The sequence below is a fragment of the Amblyomma maculatum genome, unplaced genomic scaffold (genome assembly GCF_055883805.1).
Source record: "Amblyomma maculatum isolate TAMU_Amacu unplaced genomic scaffold, ASM5588380v1 scaffold_19, whole genome shotgun sequence".
NCBI lineage: Eukaryota > Metazoa > Arthropoda > Arachnida > Ixodida > Ixodidae > Amblyomma > Amblyomma maculatum.
The window spans coordinates 596,220-616,402 of record NW_028146744.1 but is presented as its reverse complement, the minus strand read 5'-3'; the positions used below and the strand labels follow the sequence as shown (position 1 = coordinate 616,402).

The 20,183-nt window shown below is 44.7% G+C and overlaps 1 protein-coding gene across 8 annotated transcripts in view; it reads right to left on the bottom strand.

Annotated features, from left to right (window-relative positions):
- LOC146171553 (uncharacterized) overlaps positions 1-20,183 on the bottom strand; it is a 576,153-nt gene that overhangs the window by 81,741 nt on the left and 474,229 nt on the right. For all 8 annotated transcript variants that reach the window (XR_014702811.1, XR_014702814.1, XR_014702815.1 and 5 more), the window contains one exon: positions 6,733-6,821. Coding sequence is in view for 2 of the 8 variants with exons in the window: in XM_084586418.1 (XP_084442544.1) it covers positions 6,733-6,821 (89 nt within the window). In the remaining 6 variants the exon portion in view is untranslated. The remainder of the gene's footprint in view (positions 1-6,732; positions 6,822-20,183) is intronic.

Genomic DNA, 20,183 nt, shown 5'->3' with positions numbered 1-20,183 from the left:
ACACCATGATGTGCCTAGCACAAGGTTTCAGTTTCTCTTAGTGACGTATGTTTCATTTTTTCCTACAGTTTGTGTAAAACATTTGCTTCCCTTATGAAACTAAAAACACAAGATAAATCAACAAGTCCATCATCATCTAAAATCAGTTTAGGGTGAAAAGGAATGTATTCTTTGTAAAATTTTGCAAAAATTTTTTTCCTTATCTTTTCAAGACCTGCGCATGTGAATAAAATGTGGTTAATAGTTAGTTCTTCTCCGCATTTTTCGCATCGTGGTTTCTCTTCTTTCTTCAACAAAAAATTGTGTGTCAGGTGCGTGTGTCCAATGCGGAGACGGCATAGGATCACTTCTATAAAACGCTCCTTATGCCGGCACGACATCCATTCTCCCAAAATGGGCTTCACTAAGTGTAGTTTATTTCCCACTTCACTGTCCCAGGCAGACTGCCATTTTTCTTTTAATTTGAGATGTACAAGTTTCGTACAGTCTTTGTAAGGTATGCTTATACTCTTTATTTGCTTGTCGCGGGCTTCAGCAGCACATGTGTCTGCTCTGTCGTTGCCTTTAATGCCCACGTGACTCGGGACCCAGCAGAATTTTACGTTGTATCCTCGAGCTATGGCTATTGTTATATTGTGTATTATGTTTCCAAGTAAAGGAGCAGCTGCATTTCTGGAATTTAGAGCTGTGAGAACACTTAGAGAGTCTGTAAATATAATGCTGTTTATGACATTCTCTTTTAATATTTTCTCTACGGCAACAGAAATGGCATAGGATTCAGCAGTGAAAATAGACGCCCAGTGTGGAAGTCTTATGATTTCCACAGAATCTCCTTGCACAACTGCACTTCCAGTGTACACAGCAGTTTTAGATCCATCGGTATAAAAGTCTGTGAAGTTTTTGTACTTTTCCTGCAAGTTTAAGAATTCCTGAATAATGTGCTCTTGTGGGGTTTTGGTTTTTGGAAACTGTGTGAGAGTGAGGTCACAGATTTCAGGAAGACTGTACCATGGAGGTAGAGGGCTGTTTTTTTGTGCGACATCAGGCAAGGTGTCCAGGACCTGCAGCTCACTGCACATGCTTTCGAATCGCATGATCAGTGGCCTTGTTGCTTTGGGTTTATTTGTGAAAATTAATCGAGAGGGGCAAGTTGTGACAACTGGATAACAGAGGTGTTTTTTCTGTGACCTTATTCTTAGAATGTAAGCACACGTGAGGGCTATTCGTCTGTCTTCCAGTGAAGGCTCATTTGTTTCTACATACAGGCTGCTTATAGGGGATGTTCTGTATGCACCGCATGCAAGGCGCAGACCTAAGTTATGTACAGGGTCCAGTTTTTTTAGATATGAAGGCCTAGCTGAACCGTACACTATACTCCCATAGTCCACGCGGGAGCGTACAACAGAACGGTATACATGTAAAAGACATGCCCTGTCGGAACCCCAATGTTTCCGCGAAAGAACTTTCAGTATGTTAAGCGATTTTGAGGCTTTCTTTTTTAGTGTGTTTATGTGAGGTAGAAATGTGAGTTTTTTATCGAAAGTAATGCCTAGGAATTTGTGCTCTTCTTTTAATGGTAATTCGGTTCTATTTAAGTGCAAGACAGGGTTGTTCTGAATACCCCGTTTGAGTGAAAACATAACTGCCACCGTCTTTTGGGGGGAAAACTGAAACCCATTTTTGTCGGCCCATGCCACTAGTTTATTTATTGTTATTTGTATTTGTCTCTCACACGTTGATATATTGGAAGAGGTGTAGGCTATCTGGAGGTCATCTACGTAGAGTGAACACATAATGGAATTTGGGATTTCATTGGTAATGGAATTGATTTTTACAACAAAAAGCGTTGTGCTTAGAATGCACCCCTGAGGTACTCCATTCTCCTGAATGAAGCTTCTTGACAAGGTGGTACCGAGGCGCACTTGGAATGAACGATGTGAAAGAAAGTCTTTTAAAACACTGAGCATTCGACCACGGATGCCCAAAGCTGCTAGATCACGTAGGATGCCGAATCTCCAAGTTGTATCATATGCCTTTTCTAGATCGAAGAAAACAGCGAGACAATGCTGTCTATGTATAAACGCCTCGCGGACAGTGTTTTCGAGGCGTACTAGGTGGTCCGTAGTTGAGCATCCTTTCTTAAAAACGCACTGATGAATATTAAGAAGTTTACTTGATTCTAAAATAAAGGTTAATCTAGTGTTTAAAATACTTTCAAAAGATTTTGCTAAACAACTAGTTAGGGCTATAGGCCTGTAACTCCCAGGACAGGTCGGGGGCTTGCCGGGTTTTAGGAACGGCACAATTATGGCTCTTTTCCAAGTCTCCGGTATTTTAGCTAGCACCCAGATTTTGTTAAAAAACTTTAGAAGCGCTTCTACAGATGCTTCTGATAGATGGGCGAGCATCTCATAATGAATCTCGTCAGGACCAGGTGCAGTTTTTTTACCGCAAGCGAGAACATCTTTCAGTTCTTGCAGCGTAATCAACCTATTGTAAGGTGTATTCGTGGTGCCCCTCGTAGGAAGCCTATATTTTTCAATCCTGTCCTTGTACTTTAAGAATGTTTTTGTATAGTGTGCAGAACTCGAAATTTTGTGGAAATGCACACCTAATATATTAGCTTGTTCTTCGATGCTTGTCTGTGTATTAGGGGCTGTGAGGATTGGAATTGTGAATGGGGAGAAGCTGCCATTTAGCTTATGAATTTGTTCCCACATTTTTTTTGATGTTGTGGAGCTGTTTATAGATGTAACATACTTCTGCCATGATTTTTTTTCGGCATTACGACGAATATATCGAGCTTTGGCTCTTGCTTTTTTAAAAACTGTCAGATTTTCATATGTTGGGTATCTCCGAAAAATACCCCAGGCTTTATTTTGTTCTTTTTTGGCTTCTTTACAGTCCTGTGTCCACCAGACTTTGTGGTTTTGGTGCACTACGCCTGTGGATTGGGGAATAGATAGACGTGCTGCCGCAAGAATGCATGCTGTAAATATTTCATTCATTTTGTCTATATCAATTTTCTCTGAATATATTTCATTTAGACTGGCTTCTTGCCTGAACAAAGACCAGTCAGCTAAATGCAGTTTCCACCGCCTGGGTTTTGTCGGGATGACTGATGGTGAGGATGATAAGCTGATCATGACAGGAAGATGGTCGCTTCCGTACGGATTATTTAAAACTTCCCATTTAAAATCGGTAAAAATAGAAGGTGAACTAAAAGACAGATCTAAACAACTCGCTTTGCCTGTGGCTGGGGAGTAGTATGTTGGATTGCCAGAGTTTAGGAGACACACGTTGCTGCATAAAATAAAATCTTCTATAAGCTGACCACGAGTATCTGTTTGCTCGCTGCCCCAAAGACACGAATGAGCGTTAAAATCACCAACTAAAAGATATGGCTCGGGAAGCTGTTGTAAAAGGTCTTCTAAATCATCTAGTGTTATCTTGATGTGTGGTTGGAGGTATACTGAACATACTGTGATGGTTTTATGTGTTAATAATGTGGCTGCTACCGCTTCAAGTCTGGTATTAAGAGTCAGCTCCTGAGCAGCGACTCCAGTTTTCACGACGATGGCTACACCACCTGAGAGTCTGCTGGACAGCTCCCGGTCCCGGCGGATGATTTTATAATTCTTAAGGAAATTTTTGTTCTGAGGACCTAAGTTGGTTTCCTGGAGACACAAAGCCAATGGGGAGAATGTAGCCAGGATGTCCTTTATGTCGCTGTAATTATTTAGTAGTCCTCTACAATTCCAATGTATTATACACGCCATCTTATTTTATGAAAAATGTGAAAAACTAGATTAGGTTTTTTTTTGGCCCAACGACTCGGGGCCTGTCTTTTTTTTGACGGTCTAAGCTGTGCCGTCGTCCGTCTGACGTCGAAGGCACAGCCCTACCGGGGCTCGTGTCCACTGCCTCCTCTTCAGAGGCAGCGGAGGAGCGCGCCCCAGATAAGTTTTCTTTCGTGTTAGGCCTCGCCTCATGAGGAGAGGCCTTCAGGCTTGTCAACCCTGGCTTTTTGGAATTGTCGGTATACCTCAAATCAACCTTTGCAGATTGGAATGGGTCTCGTTTTATACAAATGCAGGGGATCTGTATAGGATCATGCATTGCCCCAGTTCTCAGTGACCTTTACCTCGGCATGTATGAGAGAGCTCTTAATGAAAGCTTTGAGAACTCATGCGTTTTAAAGATCTTACGGTTCGTAAATGATTACTTAGTTATCTTAGATTGCAATAATGAAACCATTTTAATTCGGGTACCTCAAGTTCTGACGGTGTTTACGAACACAATGGAGCCACTTGAGCTGACCCACAAAGTGCCAGACAAGAATTCCACTCGTTTTCTCGAGCTAAGACTTATTTTCACTCCTAATCATGTTTGCTGGGCGTTCGAACCAAAAAGCAAGAAACCCATTTTAGCTTATGGTATTGCTCATTCAAAGTTGGTTAAAAGGAATATTGTGCAATCTGGTTTTAGTAACGCCTTGACGAAGTCATGCAAGCATAAATTTCAGGATAGCTTTTCAGCTCAAGTGTGCAGGCAGACGCAGTCGGGATTCCCGCAGAAACTTCTCTCTTCTGTCGCTAGAAAAATGTTAAAGAACTACAAAATGAAGATGACAGGCCCTTCAGCTGAAGTCCAACAGCGAAATAAGGTAGCAATAATACCTTATATCCACAAGACTTCTCATAATCTCAAGAAGATTGGTAAGAAGGCAGGCGTTCACGTGGTCTTTTCAGCCCCGCATCGCCTATCAAGACTTTGTCGCATGGTCAACAAAACGACAAAGAAAGATAATGGCTGCACCACAAGGCACAAGAATCCCGCCGTAACATGCGCAGAAGGGCTTGTATACTCCATCCCTCTATCTTGTGGCAAAGCATACATCAGCCAAACTGGCCAATGTATTATTCATCTTTAATGGAGCATAGCAATTTTTCAGGGTCATCATCCAAAAACCTGCCAGTGCATTGTCGCACATGCGACCGCAATAGAAAATGCTCCCCTTTCTTTCAGAAAACGACCATTCTAAACCGATCCCATAACAAGCTTACACGCGAAATAGTGGAAGCCGCTTTGATTGCTAAGCACAAGGATGAATGCGTCAGCACATCCTCAGTTTTCATTTCGAACAAAGAAATTGCTTTTCTCTCTGATTGTGCTTGATTTTATCTTTGATTTTATTTGCACTCTTTACATGCCTTCGTTTTATACATTTTGAATTGCAGTCAGGCATATTGTTTAATTCATTGTTGGTTTTTTGTTTTGCAGTGTCAATTGGTTGGCTTTCAATTTTGTTTCAACATTTGCATCTCTCTTCTTTTTTAATGTTTAACTTACTTATTATTTTTTGTCCATCTCATAAGATTCTCTGCGGTTTTTTAAACAAGTTCTAATATAAAAAATGTTTTCTGCGCATCCACCTTTTTTAGCCTTTGTTGGTTGTTAAGGACTGGGAATTTTTGTTGCTTTTTCACGCACTTTCCCTACGGCCACTATTATCATGTTATGTCACTGTACCATGTCAATCGTGTGTTAAGCATTTAGATTTATCGATTTTTTATACTCCTGTTTGATTTTGTTGCACCTGTTTTCGCCACGTGTAGATTTTGTTCCTCTAGTGGGCATTTCTCTGTTATATATATGACATAGTTGGCTGATTTCCAAAAATAAAGTCGCAGTTCAATGCCTCTGCATCTTACGTGTTCCTCCGTCTTCGTCCTTGTCCGGCTACGCGCTGCAATAACTATGAAAAACCAACTAGCCCGACAGCTTGTCCTCTTTGTATTTTTTGTTCACAAGAAACTATGGGGGATGTGTATATGACCTACATGTAAAACAAATAAAACGACCTTGATAAAATGTTCATTATGGCAGCACAATATCCTTTCTAAAGTGTTATGCAGCTTTTCCTTCATTTTCCCAAGAAAGCTGCCATTAAGATCTTAGTGTGCTACTTATCAATTTCATGCAATGGCAAGTTCACATTTTATTTCTATTGTTCTCGCTTGTGCGACACACTTCTGCTCCCTCTTTCCTCGTATGCCAATGCGACTAGGAACCTAGCAAAATAATATAGCATGCTTTCATGTCATGCACGTCCGTTGCCCAGAGGTGCAGACTAACCATTGAAGAACCAATCAGGGATCGTGCACGAACATGCCTGCAGGCAGCCAAATGTACAATTGCTTCGTGACGTTTCTCGCGTAGCAAGTGAATGGGACAGCATGGCTTGAAGCTTCATGAAACTGCAAAGTGCCATAATTGCATCTTCCAATCTTTCACTTCCTAAAATCTCATCATAGGTATATGTTGAAATTTCTTTTCGTGTGCTTGAAAAACTCATTGAAACACATAAATTTAGGGGCACACTGGTCTCGAGGGTGCAATAAAAACCACAATTCGAATTTTAAAACTATCAGGTTTCTAAACTCTGTAAATATTTCAGGTGTAATATGAATTTATAGGAAGTCGGGAAACTAACTTTAAGTCAGTGTTTACACTAAAATAGCCCATTGTCATAATATAACGTATGCTTTCCGTTCCCTGCGCACGTTAGGTGCGGTCTTCGTTTCGTTTGGAAGAGTACATCTTCGTTTCAAATTACATGCTCCAGTGTATAGTTTGAACCATTGGCTCGATAGATAGCAAAAAAAAACAAGCACATGTTCCTATTCACTGCCTGCCACACTATACTGAAAGGAACCCTGCATCTCTCACCATCTGCTGCACAAGTCGACGTCGTGCCCCAGGATGCCATCTTGTCTAGTACCTTCGGCCTTGGACACTGGAGATTCCGCAACAATGTGCTGCCGACGAGAAAGCATGTGACGCTGCATAAGTATAGCAAAACGTCATTGATCGGCAATGTTAGAAATGTGCCTTTGTGTTGTGAGACACAGAGGAAAAGCATATTCCTGTGCCAAGTGACAGCGTCAAGAAAACGGGACCAATTAGGCAAGCGGGCCCATCAAGTAAGAAAAGTTGCAGTGTGGTCGGACCCGTCATGATACAACACTTTTGATGCCTTTTGATATGGAAAATGAAAAGACTAGAGCTGACATGAAACTGTGGGATTTGGAATTAACACCGGCAATGAAACGTAAGGCCAACTTAGTCCCCAGCGATGTCGCTGACCATCTGCTTAATCCCGACAAGCTTTGCGTTGGTTTGCAATGAGTTGCTCAACCGCCTGCTGAATGGGAAAACAGCTAGGTACGATAGTGGTGGTCTGCAAAAAGAGCTGAGACACAAAGTGCAACACGTTTGGAAGTAGAGTAAGAACCGTTTGGGGCGATCGAGAATACGACCTCACTGTTATGCTTTTCAAGACGTGTGATAACTGCTAGGACAAGAGATCAGTATGGAGTATGCTGCCTGTTGAAGAAAAACAAATAAATCTTTTAGCTGCGAACATTCTGGCTGCGTCCACTATGCAAAATACTAGACCCAATAAAAGTTTTTCAGTACCTTCACTGATAAAAATTTCTCGCGTGAACAACCACAAAAACATGGAAGAACACCATAAAGGAAAACCTGACACCTGCCACGGCGCGCTCCGCTACGGAAGTGGAAGTGCAATGCGCGAGAGTTCACCAGTTTTCTATCTATGTAGCCTTGTCGTATGATGGGCATTGGATGACTCGTGGATTCATTCACACATCAGAGCCGCCCCAAAGTACTCTAAAGACATCACCAGTGAAGACGGCTAGGATGCAAACACAGAGTTGTTCGCCAAAATGTTCGCCAGCAGGGTATTTCAACGCTACCGATGAATCTCCTGTGTTGGCCCCTCTGCATGCCCTCCCCAGTCAGCACTTGGCAGCATGTGCATGGTTGTACTGCAGAAGTGGTGACATTTTTTGAGCGGAATAATCTTCGATTACATCAAATGGACAAACAAGGGGGCTTTGCTGTGCTACCGGCTGGGCTCTTTGAAGAGAAGGCGACAGTTGAAATTACAATAACTTTGTTAAAGTGAAGGAGAAAGTCAGCAGATCAAAAGCTATTGCGTTATGTAATGATTAACCACCTACAGTTGAAACACAATTAATGCTCTCTTGGAGGCCATGTTTTGTTGTTGCTGTGTTGGGTTTAGTGGCACATAGGCAGCTTAGGCTATCATGCGCCAACTTCAAGGTTAAGAGTGTTGCATTTATGTAATTTAAGCTTACATTCTGTTTAGACCGCTTGCTTCTATTAAAAACCTGAAAACCCAGGGCAAACCAATGAGCGAATTTTCACCTAAAAGCAACGCTCGATAAAGAGGAATGTGTTGTTTGTAAAACTGCGTAAAATGTTTTTTTTCTTAGTTGTTCAAGTTGTCTGCATGAGATTAAAATGTGGGTGACTGTTAGCTCGTGTCCGCATGAATCACACAGGGGCTTATCCTGTTTAGTTAAAATGACGCTGTGTTAAATGTGTGTGTCTTATGCGAAGACGGCATAGAGATACTTTGGAACGTTCAAGGTGGGTGCTCGATTTCCACTCTTCTATTACAGGCTTTATGAGGTGTATTTTGTTATTTGTTTCAGTGTTGCAAGCCGACTGCCATTTTTGTATCAGCTTACTTTGTATCAATATCATGCAGTCTTGAGATGGTGCCTGCACTTCTTTTATTTTCTTGTCTCGAGCTTTGGCAGTGCACATATCTGCTTTTTCATTACCTTGAATTCCTACATGACTGGGAACCCAGCAAATTTTTATGCTTTGTCCTTCATTTGTAAGTGTTGCTATGCTGTGTATGATGTTTCCCAGAATTGGTATAACTGCGTTTCTTGTGTGAAGGGCTGTGACAATACTTAAATCTGTGTAAACAATGCTTCTCCTGAGGTTTTCTTTTATTATTTTCTCTATGGCAACAGACACAGCATAGCATTCAGCAGTAAAGATGGACGCGCACTGTGGAAGTTTTATTGTTTTTTCCCATTCACTTAGAACAACTGCGCTTCCGACATAATGATCTGTTTTCGAGCCATCCGTGTAAACGTCTGTGAAGCTACTGTACTTTTCTTTCAGCTGAAGGAATTCTTGTATGATGAGCTCTTGTGGGGTTATTGTTTTTTCGAACTGTGTAAGTGAGAGGTTGCAAACTGCAGGGACCAGGTACCAAGGAGGCAGAGGGTTAGGTCTTTTGGCAATACTAGGTAAACAATCCGGTAGCTCAACCTCTTGACACATTTGCTCAAACCTTAGGAGCAGTGCTCTCGCTGCATTGGGTTTGTTGGTGAATAGTGTTCTAGAAGGGCATTTAGTTACTAGGGAATAGCAGATATGCTTTGGCAGAGATCTGATTTTAAATATATGGGCACATGTAAGTGATGTTCTTCTGATTTCAAGAGGAGGTTCATTTGTTTCCACAAGCAGACTGGATATAGGAAAAGTTCGGTATGCTCCACATGAGAGTCGAAGTCCTTTGTTATGTACCTGGTCTAGTTCTTTTAAGTATGATGGTCTAGCTGACCCATACACTATGCAGCCATAGTCAAAGGAGGAGCGTACGACAGATCTGTAAATGTGTTTAAGGCATGTCCTGTCAGCGCCCCAGTGTTTACGGGAAAGAACCTTTAGTATGTTTAGAGATTTGGAAGCCTTTTTCTTCAGGACATTTATATGAGGAAGAAAGGTGAGTTTTTTGTCAAAATTTACGCCTAGAAATTTGTGTTCGTTTTTCACCGGTAATTTAGTTTTGTTCAGGTGTAGAGTAGGATCTGTCTGTAAGCTTCGTTTGAGAGAGAATAGAACAGCCACTGTGCTATCGCCATCTATGAACCGGCAACGGCACCAATCGATGCTATCGCCATCTATGAACCGGCAACGGCACCAACCTTTTCATTCTTTCTTTCCTTCTTTCCGCTCACCCCTCTGACTATATAATACACCTTGATCTGGAAGTAAACCGTCGTACTTTTGGCCTGGCTACGCTGTCAGATGCATCACTCGGGAGCGGCACTCCCATTGACTACGCCTTTCCAACAGTGGCGTTCCCATTGACTGCGCCTTTCCAACAGTGGCGACGAGGCTGAAGCAAGGATATCGGGCCCAGGACAGCGCCAGACATAGGTCACAAGCTACCGGACTTCGATGAGGAAGAAGATAAGTGGCAAGCTTACCTGGTGAAAGTAGAAGCGTACTTTGAGGCCAATGAAACCTCAGCTGATGCAATGAAGAGGGCTTTACTAGTAGCCGCCCTTGGGACGAAGACCGTTCAAGTTTTATGCAGTAAAGTAGCGCCAGCAAAAACAAGTTCGTTGAGCTACGACAATGTAGTCGAGACCTTGAACAGCTACTATGATCCTACACCAAATGAAATAGCAGAAAGTTTTAAGTTCTTCAACCGCTATCAGAAAGAAGAAGAATCCGTGCAGGAATTTATTGTCGCTATACGACAAATAGCACAGAACTGCAATTTTTCGTCTGTGCTAGAAAGAATGATCAGAGACCGCATCGTGTGTGGCGTCCGATCAAAGAGTTTACAAAAGCAGCTTCTGGCAATAAAAGACCTGTCGCTAAAGGAAGCAGAGGCTCTAGCACTAGCTGCAGAAAGCGCCGAACTAGATTCGCGAGGCATAACCGGCGAGGCACGGGATCCAAACGTGTTCAAGATAACTCATTGGCGCCAATCAGCGATACGAAAGCAACCGCGAACGCAATGCCAGTGCTGCGGTAACTACGGCCACAAGACTGCAGTATGTCGCTTTAACAGAGGGCAATGTTTCAAATGCAGACGATACGGGCATCTAGCGAAGATGTGCTCAGCGGCGACAGCGTTAACAGAACTGGTACCATGGAAGCACAGAAGCGACAGGAATCGGAAGACAGTGATAGCAGTACATCGCAGATATGGTCCCTCCGTACGGCGGCGCAGACGCTGCTACCGCCCATTCAGAAAACATTCACATGGAACGGCGTCGACCTAAAAATGGACACTGATACTGGATCCCCAGTCTGCGTCATTTCAAAAGCTATTTATGACAAGCATCGCAATGAATGGCCTCCGCTCGCGAAATCGCCGATAAAGTTATCGTGCTATCTTGGAAAGCTACCAGTGCTGGCTGTCATGAACATGGACGTCGTTATCAAGCAACTACAGTGGAATGCAATCTGGTGGTGTTAAACTGCAGAGGCCCCAGTCTTTGTGGCCGGGATTTATTGCAGAAACTGAAGGACACCGGAATGACCCTCCTGCACGTAAAGGCGCAGACTAACGTGGCCAGCACGGTTCCGCCAGCTGCCCATCAACCTGCCGGGGAAATTCTGAACAGCTATGCTGATCTTTTCGGCGAGGGCACCGGACTCTTGTAAGGCCTGCCAGCACGGATTCATCTCAAGAGCGGAGCAACCCCCAAGTTTTTCAAAGCAAGGAAGGTTCCTTTTGCGTACAAAGTAAAAGTTTCACAGGAGTTGGATAGGCTTACGGAAGCAGGGATAATATCGCCTGTACCATATTCGGAATGGGCCACACCCATTGTTCCCGTCTTGAAGAAGGACGGCTCAGTGCGCCTTTGCGGAGATTTTAAAGCCACACTAAATCCTGTGTGTGAGATTGAGCAATACCCGCTACCAGTTATTGACGACATGTTTGCCAATTTAGCGGGAGGAGAACGGTTCAGTGTGCTAGACCTGAGAGACGCCTATAGCCAGGTAGCGTTAGACGAGGAGCCGCGGAAACTGGCCGTCATCAACACTCATAAAGGGCTATACTGCTACAATCGGCTACCATTTGGAATCTCTTCTGCGCCAGCAATCTTTCAGCGGAAAATTGAATCCGTGCTCCAAGGGTTAACCGGCGTGCAGGTCTATCTTGACGATGTGCTGATAGCTGACAAGAGCCAAGATGACTCAAACCTGAAAGCAGTACTGCAACGCTTCAGGGAAAATGGCATTAAGCTGCGCGCTGACAAATGTCGCTTCGCCGAGCAAGCAGTTTATCTCGGTCACCGCATTGATAAAAACGGGTTGCACCCGGTTGAAAAGAACATCGACGCTATCAGACTAGCCCCTTCTCCACGTAATGTTACAGAGTTGCGTGCCTTTCTTGGGCTTATCACCTTCTACCATAAGTTTCTCCCTAACCTGTCCACCTTACTTGCGCCTTTGTATAAGCTACTGAAGAAAGGAGCCAGGTGGATGTGGAGCGATAAAGAACAAGCAGCATTCAAACTGTCGAAAAAGGCTCTTTGCGCAGCCCCTGTGTTGACATATTTCAATCTGAAGCTCGAACTACTTTTGGAATGCGATGCCTCACCTCACGGTGTGGGAGCGGCACTTTTCCATTGCATTAATGGGGAAATGAGGCCCATCGGATTTCGGTCCCGGACCTTAACTTCGGCCGAAACGAAGTATTCTCAGATCGAACGTGAAGCGTTGGCTCTCGTTTTTGGTGTTTCACGTTTCCAGGACTACCTCCTTGGCCGGGAGTTCAACCTTGTGACGGATCATCGGCCACTGCTTGGCCTTCAACGAATGGATCCTCAGACCCCCATCATGGCCGCCGCGAGAATACAAAGATGGGCTCTTCTGCTGGGAGCGTACAAATACAAGCTGCTTTGCAAATCCGGAAAAATGATGGTTAACGCGGACACCCTAAGCCGTTTACCTCAAACCTTGCAGGAAACGGAGACCGCACCGGAAGGAGACGCAGAGTTTGTCCTCGCCATCGACCAGTGGGACCAGTCGGCCATCACTATAGAAGAATTGCGGTCACTCACAGAAACGGACGTGGTACTAGCACTTGTCCGCAGGTACGTCCAGGAGGGTTGGCCCAAAGCATGTTGCTCCGGTAACACGGAGGTGTTGCATTACTACAAAAAGCGACATGAATTATCTGTTCAGGATGGCCTCCTACTGTGGGGACATCGTGTAGTAGTCCCCAAACAGGCGCGCGGTAGACTGCTGATGATATTGCACGAAGCCCATCGGGCGTCTGCACCATGAAGAAGGTAGCACGGTCCAAATTTTGGTGGCCGGAGATCGACCGGGACATTAGCCGAATAGCCGATGAATGCAGAAACTGTGTCCAGGCTTTACCAATGCCTCCAGCACGTGAACCAGTAAACGGGCCAGCTACAGAAGAAAAATGGTCCCGATTGCACCTCGATTTCGCTGGACCTATCAGGGACAAAATGTTGCTGATTGTGGTTGATTCCCACAGCAAATGGATCGAGGCCCTTCCACTCTCGAGTGCAACGTCAAGCAGCACGGTAAACGTGCTGCGTACGCTCTTCAGCCAGTTCGGACTACCGCGCACTGTAGTAACTGATAATGGCACGTCCTTTACCGGGTCGGATTTCGCCGAATTCATGAACAGGAAGGGCATTGCCCACATTCAAACACCGCCCTACTACCCACAAAGCAATGGGCTTGCAGAAGGCGCGGTCAGAACGGTTAAGGATGGGTTAAAGAAGATGCCTGGCGTGGATCTCAACCGCACTCGCACGAGTTTTGTGCCGATACCGGAATTCCCCAAGGCAGTCGAGCCTATCACCTTCAGAGTTACTGTTAGGTTCTCGACTACACACCAGACTTGACATGTGTTTTCCTCTCAGGAACAAGCCTGTCCAGAGCAGAGCAGCTACACCAGAGTCGGATGACGCCAGCGGGAGTTTAGCTCCGGAGGACCCTGTACTGGTCCGTAACTACGGTGTCGGTGACAAGTGGACACCCGGAAAGGTGAAGTCAACAACAGGAGCTCGACTAGTCACCGTCAAGACGGAGGATAATGTGGTGGTCCGTCGTCTCTCTAATCAAATCCGCAAGCGCAACGTCGAGGGATCCACTCACGGGTACAGACAGTCCAGCAGCAGAACCAGTGGACCACCCGCTGGCTAATCAGAACGCATCCACGTCAGAGCCCGCGGACCCTGCTCCCCAAGAGACACAGCTGCGCAGGTCTACCCGGGTCAAGAAACCAATGGATCGCTATGGTTATTAGGAGGAAGGGATGCTATCGCCATCTATGAACCGGCAACGGCACCAACCTTTTCATTCTTTCTTTCCTTCTTTCCGCTCACCCCTCTGACTATTACCCCTTGATCTGGAAATAAACCGTCGTACTTTTGGCCTGGCTACGCTGTCAGATGCATCACTCGGGAGCAGCGTTCCCATTGACTACGCCTTTCCAACAGTGGTGTTCCCATTGACTGCGCCTTTCCAACACACTGTTTTTTGAGGAGAAAACTGAAATCCATTTCTGTCTGCCCATGCTGCTAGTTTATGGTCAACTGCACCTGTCTCTCACATGTAGATACGTCGAGGATGTGTACGCAATCTGTAGATCGTCAACATAAGCTGAATACATTATGGATTTCGGGATAACTGTGCTTATGGAATTCATTTTTACTATAAAGAGAGTTGTGCTTAAGACGCATCCCTGTGCTACGCCATTCTCCTGTACAAAGTTCTTTGAAAAGGTTGAGCCCAAGCGCACACGAAATGAGCGATTTGACAAGTCCTTTAGACAGTTTAACATCCTACCACGTATGCCTAAATCTGCTAGGTCACGGAGGATGCTAAATCGCCATGTAGTGTCATATGCCTTTTCCATATCAAAGAAGACTGCAAGGCAGTGCTGTTCGTGAATAAATGCTTCACGAACAGTGTTTTCAAGGCAGACTAGATGGTCCGTGGTAGAACATGCTGTTTTGAACCCACATTGGTGAATGTCTAGAAGTTCTCAGGAATGAAGAACAAAGGCTAATCTGGTATTAAGAACACTTTCAAAAGGCTTTGCAAGGCAACTTGTGAGAGCTATGGGTCTATAACTGCTGGGGGCCGTTGGTGGCTTTCCTGGTTTCAGGAAAGGCACAATAGTAGCTTTTTTCCAGGCCTCAGGAATACTCCTAGATACCCATACTTTGTTGAAAAATTTCAGAAGTGTTTCTAAAGCAGGTGTAGAAAGCTATGCAAGCATCTGATAGTGAATTTGATCTGAGCCAGGTGCATTCTTCTTGCCGGCAGATAGAACAATGTTATTTCTTGTAGCTTTATTAACTTGTTATATGCTTCACTTATACTTCCACTTGTTGGCAGTTTTTGTTTTTCAGCCTTGTTCTTGTATGTTATTGAAGATTTTGGGTAATGTAGTGAGCTGGAATTGCAGAAAAGCTCGCCTAGAATATCTGTCTGTTCCTTTAAGTTTGTTTGGGTGCTAGGAGATGTTAGAAAGGGGACTGTGTACAGGGAGAAGTTACCATCCAGTTTGTGAACAAGCTCCCACATTTTTTTTATGTGATTCAGCTATTTATTGATGATATGTATTTTTGCCAAGAAGCCTTCTCAGCGTTTCGGCGGACGTACCGTGCCCTAGCTTTCGCCTGATTGAATTTTACAAGGTTTTCGTTTGTAGGGCACCTCGGAAAAGACCTTTTCCAGGCTGGTTTCAGACTGGAATAGAGCCCAGTTCTCAAGGTGCAGCTTCCACCGCTTGGGTTTGTTTAGAATGATGGAGGGTGAGGGTGTTAGGCTGATAATGACAGGCAAATGATCACTTCCTAGAGGATTGTCAAAGACGTCCCATTTAAAATCAGTAAATATTGATGGGGAGCTAAATGATAAATCTAAACGCTCATTTTCCCCGTCCTTGGGGAGCTCTATGTATGCTTTCCTGTATTTAGCAGGCAGACATCATTGCATAATATAAAATCTTCTAATATACGACCTCTAGTGTCTGTCTGATCGCTTCTCTAAAAAGTGGAGTGTGCATTAAAATCTCCAACAACCAGATATGGTTTTGGCAGTTGTTCTAAAAGCTCTTCCAGATCATGAAGGGTTACAATTAGGTGCGGTTGGAGATACAGTGAACATAAATTTATTGTTTTATAATGAATGATAGCCAGCAACAGCTTTCAACTTGGTTTTGAGGCTAATTTCACGTGTTGCTACTCCATTCTGCACTACAATAGCGACATCTCCAGATAGCCTATTTGCTTCTTTTCGGTCGCAGTGAAAGACGTGTAATTTTAAAATGTTTTGGTGTGGTCCTAAGTTAGCTTCCTGTAGGCAAAGGGCTACAGGAGAAAATGAATGTAAAATGTCTTTTATATCGTAGTTGTTTATGAGACCTCGGCAGTTCCAGTGTATGAGGAACGCCATATTTTTTTATGGAATGTACCTGAGTTTAGGTTTCAGGTTTGTCTGGTCCTGTTATAAGAGTTTTTTCTCTCCGTTATCTTTCCAGAGAGTTATGCCGCCGCTGCAGAGTGGACGAGGAAGGGGTTGTGTCCATTGCCTCGGGGGCTTTGGACGTTTGGGGAGAGTTAGGAGTGTTGGTTGCAGGCTTCCATTCTGGGGGAGAAGCCTTTTGGGCTGTTGGCTCTGGGGACAGTGTGCCCCGTTTCTGCGATGGCAGGGCAGCTTTCACTGCTTCTGTCTGGGGCAGGGATGGCCCCGCCTGAGGTTTAACCTCGGCGGAGACCAAATCCTGTTGTGGTGTGCTGAACCTATGCTCCACCACATTGGAATAGTTCGGTTTGGCTGTGAACAAAAAAGTGCCGTTTAACAAGATATCGCTGTCGTGCCTCTTTAAACCTTATGTTTTCATTGACTTTTATGGTAATGCTGACCTTTTCCTTCTTCCAAGAAGGACATGACCGTGAGTATGCGGCGTGTTCACCTGCACAGTTCGCGCAGTGTGGCGCAGCTTCACACTAGTCAGATTTATGTTGAGTTGAGGCACATTTTGCACACGTTTGTCGGCCACGGCAGCTCTGGGAGCCATGACCGAATCTTTGGCAGTTGAAACAAAGATTAGGGTTTGGGATGTAGGGCGGGATGTCTACTTTGATGTAACCGACTTCAATGGATTCAGGGAGTTTGCTGGAGTTGAAAGTGAGAACTATGTGCTTTGTTGGTATTTCTTGGTTGTTCTTTCGGATTTTGACCCTGTGTACACCGATTACATTTTGCTCGGAAAGACCTTCTAGAAGTTCTTCAGTGAGTGACAGGAAGTCAATCTCTGATATCACGCCTTGGACTGTCTTCAAGCACTGACTGTTATTGGGCTATCCCCAAATGTAGCAAGTTGCTGAAGGTTGCTGTACTGGAGTTTGCTTTGCAGCTCAAGCAGGAGATCCCCGCTAGCCAGTTTACTAACATCGTATCCTGGGCCTAGTATGGTTGTGAGAGACCTAGATACTGCAAAAGGGGATATTAGCTGAGCTTGTTTGGCAGGGCTTTCACTGTGGATCACATGATATTTAGGGAAAGTTTCATGCTTCGCTGAAAAGATTTGGGCTGATACATCGGTCCGCCTTTTCTTGGAAAGGCAATCAGTTTGTTTGGAGGAAGAAGCCATAAATAATGTATGATGTTCGGCTGCGGTACCAGCCACCCACCATGGAGCCCAACGAGGGGACGGGGCAGGAATTGGCAGGCAAGTCCTGTCCACGTCAGCTGTACACGATAACTATAACCTAATATGGCGTAACTCAGGGTAGTCAGCCACACAAGGTTAACCCTCGCTGCCTGGAAGTAAGGAAAAACCAAGAGGAGAGTAGAGGACAGGAGAGTTGTAGGATAGAAGATAGGAACGTGAAAGATGAAGGGAAGGATAGGAAAAGGCGACTGCCGGTTTCCCCCGGGTGGGTCAGCCCGGAGGTGCCGTCTATGGGAAGCGTGGGCCAAAGTGGTGTGTTGCCTCCGTCGAGGGGCCTTAAAGGCTCAAACACTCGGCATCGGCTCAACCACCAGGATCCCCTTTTCCCCAGACACGACGATGCCACGCACGGCTAAGCGTGGGTGCTCGGGGTCCGTGGTGTCGCACAAAACACACAAACACCTGCTTTAACAGGTGCCCCCTGCGGGGGGAGGCCATGTTTTGTTGGGACCCCAGGTCTATTCCAAAAGAAAGTAAAAACAGAGTCTCTGATCAGACGCTGATTGTACTTGATTTTGTGCCTGTCTATTTTATAATGATTATTTTTTGTAATTTTAATGACATGTATAACATGTTACGACACTTCTGATTTTCAATGCATGCAGTTGTGACAACGAGCAAGTGTGAGCGGGAGGTGCATGCAGTACGCGTCGCCACTAAAGCGAGCAGCCCCGTTGTACAAGAAGCCAGTGAGTTATCGATCCATAAAATGCACTGCGTCAAGAGGCAAGACGTCGCCGCCTGCTACGACCCACAGATCGATCCGAGACCCAAGACTGCACATACAAGGAGAAATGGAAAGCAGACTATGCCTCGATCATGGCCACCTCCGACGACAGCCGCCAGGAGTAAGGTAAAAGCAAACTATGAATAAACCTGCCAGCAGTTCTAGCAGTTTGTGCGATCAGACCGAGCTATTTGAAGGTGGTTCGGTCAGGTGCCCATTCTACATAGGTATTGAGAAATTTGTTCATGTTCGAGCATTTTAATGTGATTTATTTCAAAACGATATGCATCTGAACTTCAACTTGCGTCATGAACAGCAGTTTCTACTTCATAGATGGCAATTTAGTGCAAAAACAATTCACGTAAAAGTGCAGTATAAACTATATTTCTCAGGCGGCATGCGTCAATGACACCCCCCCCCCCCCCCCGCGGTAAGCGTATGCCCAATTTTCCTAGCTGGAAGTTGTGGTCAGCCTATGCTGCGGACAAGAATTGCTCCTTGCACTTTGTCTCTCATTTCCTCCATTTGTTGAGGAATGTGCAGAACAGTTTGTTCAGCCCCCTATAAAAACTGCATGGTATGGATCCATGAGAAATGCCAGTTAGATCAACAGAGGCATTATCATATAATGCACAAAGGAAAAAGCACCGTTCTAGCATGATGAGACTGTATGAGCAGTTCTTGTTCACGACGAAGCCTGGAACGACAAAAAATTCAGCTACATTTTTCTCTCTTTTACACCTTCCTAGTGTCCGCTCGATGCTCTCGTATATTCTGATCTGCTTTTTATGTAGCAGGGTAAGCAGGTTTCAATACATGATCTTGCACGTAAAAACCATCAGCTTGACAATACTGACAAAGGCGACGATTTCCATTTGTGCACTCCTAAAAAGGTTTTCTCCTTTCAGTTTTATATTTTTAAATCCAACTTCTATAGCCCCATATTGGTGCTTCGCTTGCCTTTCATGAATGGACTCTATTCCTCCTGTAGCACCATCTTTGCTCGTTGCGGATCTGGAAACGAAATGATGCTGCTGACGACAGACTATTAACGTGATTTCAGAAATGAAGATGTCGAAGATATCCTTGTCAGCGACAGAGTTCCCGCTGGCCAATCTTTGAAGATCGATAATCTGCGCTGACGACCAGGACGTAATGCCTAGCTTGCGTGGTCATCCTTTGTTACACAAATGCAACGAGCACCGCAGGTTTTCCACGAAAAACGCTACGCTTTTCCTGAAGGGACACTGACGGTAGACGGCATGGCTCCTATACAACATCAAACAAGCCTGGGGGAACTATCACTCTGGAGCAGACCAGGCAGCCGTAAGGTTGAGCAGAGATTTACTCTGGAGCAGACCAGGCAGCCGTAAGGTTGAGCAGAGATTTACCTTCCGTTTACCATTTGTGCAGGCAGCTATGTTTGTATTTTAGCCACTCAATATCTAGCTCCTGGTCTGCTCCAAGTGTGCTTGGTTTTTGTGTTTGTTTTTTTAGTGTTCTGTGGTGTGTATCTTGCAAACGAGTCCTACTGTGTATATGAAGATTACCTTTTCAGCCTTTTGCGCTCTGTGGCTGAACTACAAGTAATTTTTTTATCAGACTGGCCACTACCTTATATAGCTATCGGCCGAAGCAGTGCTTGCACATATTGTTATCGCAATAAAGTTCCCTCCCAAAACCAATCACGCAACTTCTTTATCCAGGTGTAACCACCGCTTGTGGCACATGCAGGACGTTCCTCTTAAGATATTACAGTTGATGATGACGGTTTCACTGCAGTGAAGGAGGCTACACCAGAACTTACGCAGCAACCTTAGACCACCAGGAGAAACATCGGTGCAGAGCCTGGTCCAGTGCACCCATTACAGCCCAATGTTGACGTGTTGGCAACTTGCCTCCTTAACAAAAAGAGTGCGATGTCATACCATTGCTACCCAGGTACCAGAACATTTGTCTTGTACCAGCCTAAATCACCATGTTTAGAGACATGTGTAAAGCCATTCTAGAGTTGCTTTTATTAAAAAGAGCTGCATTACATAAAAGCAGAACTGAGAATTCGTGAGCAGC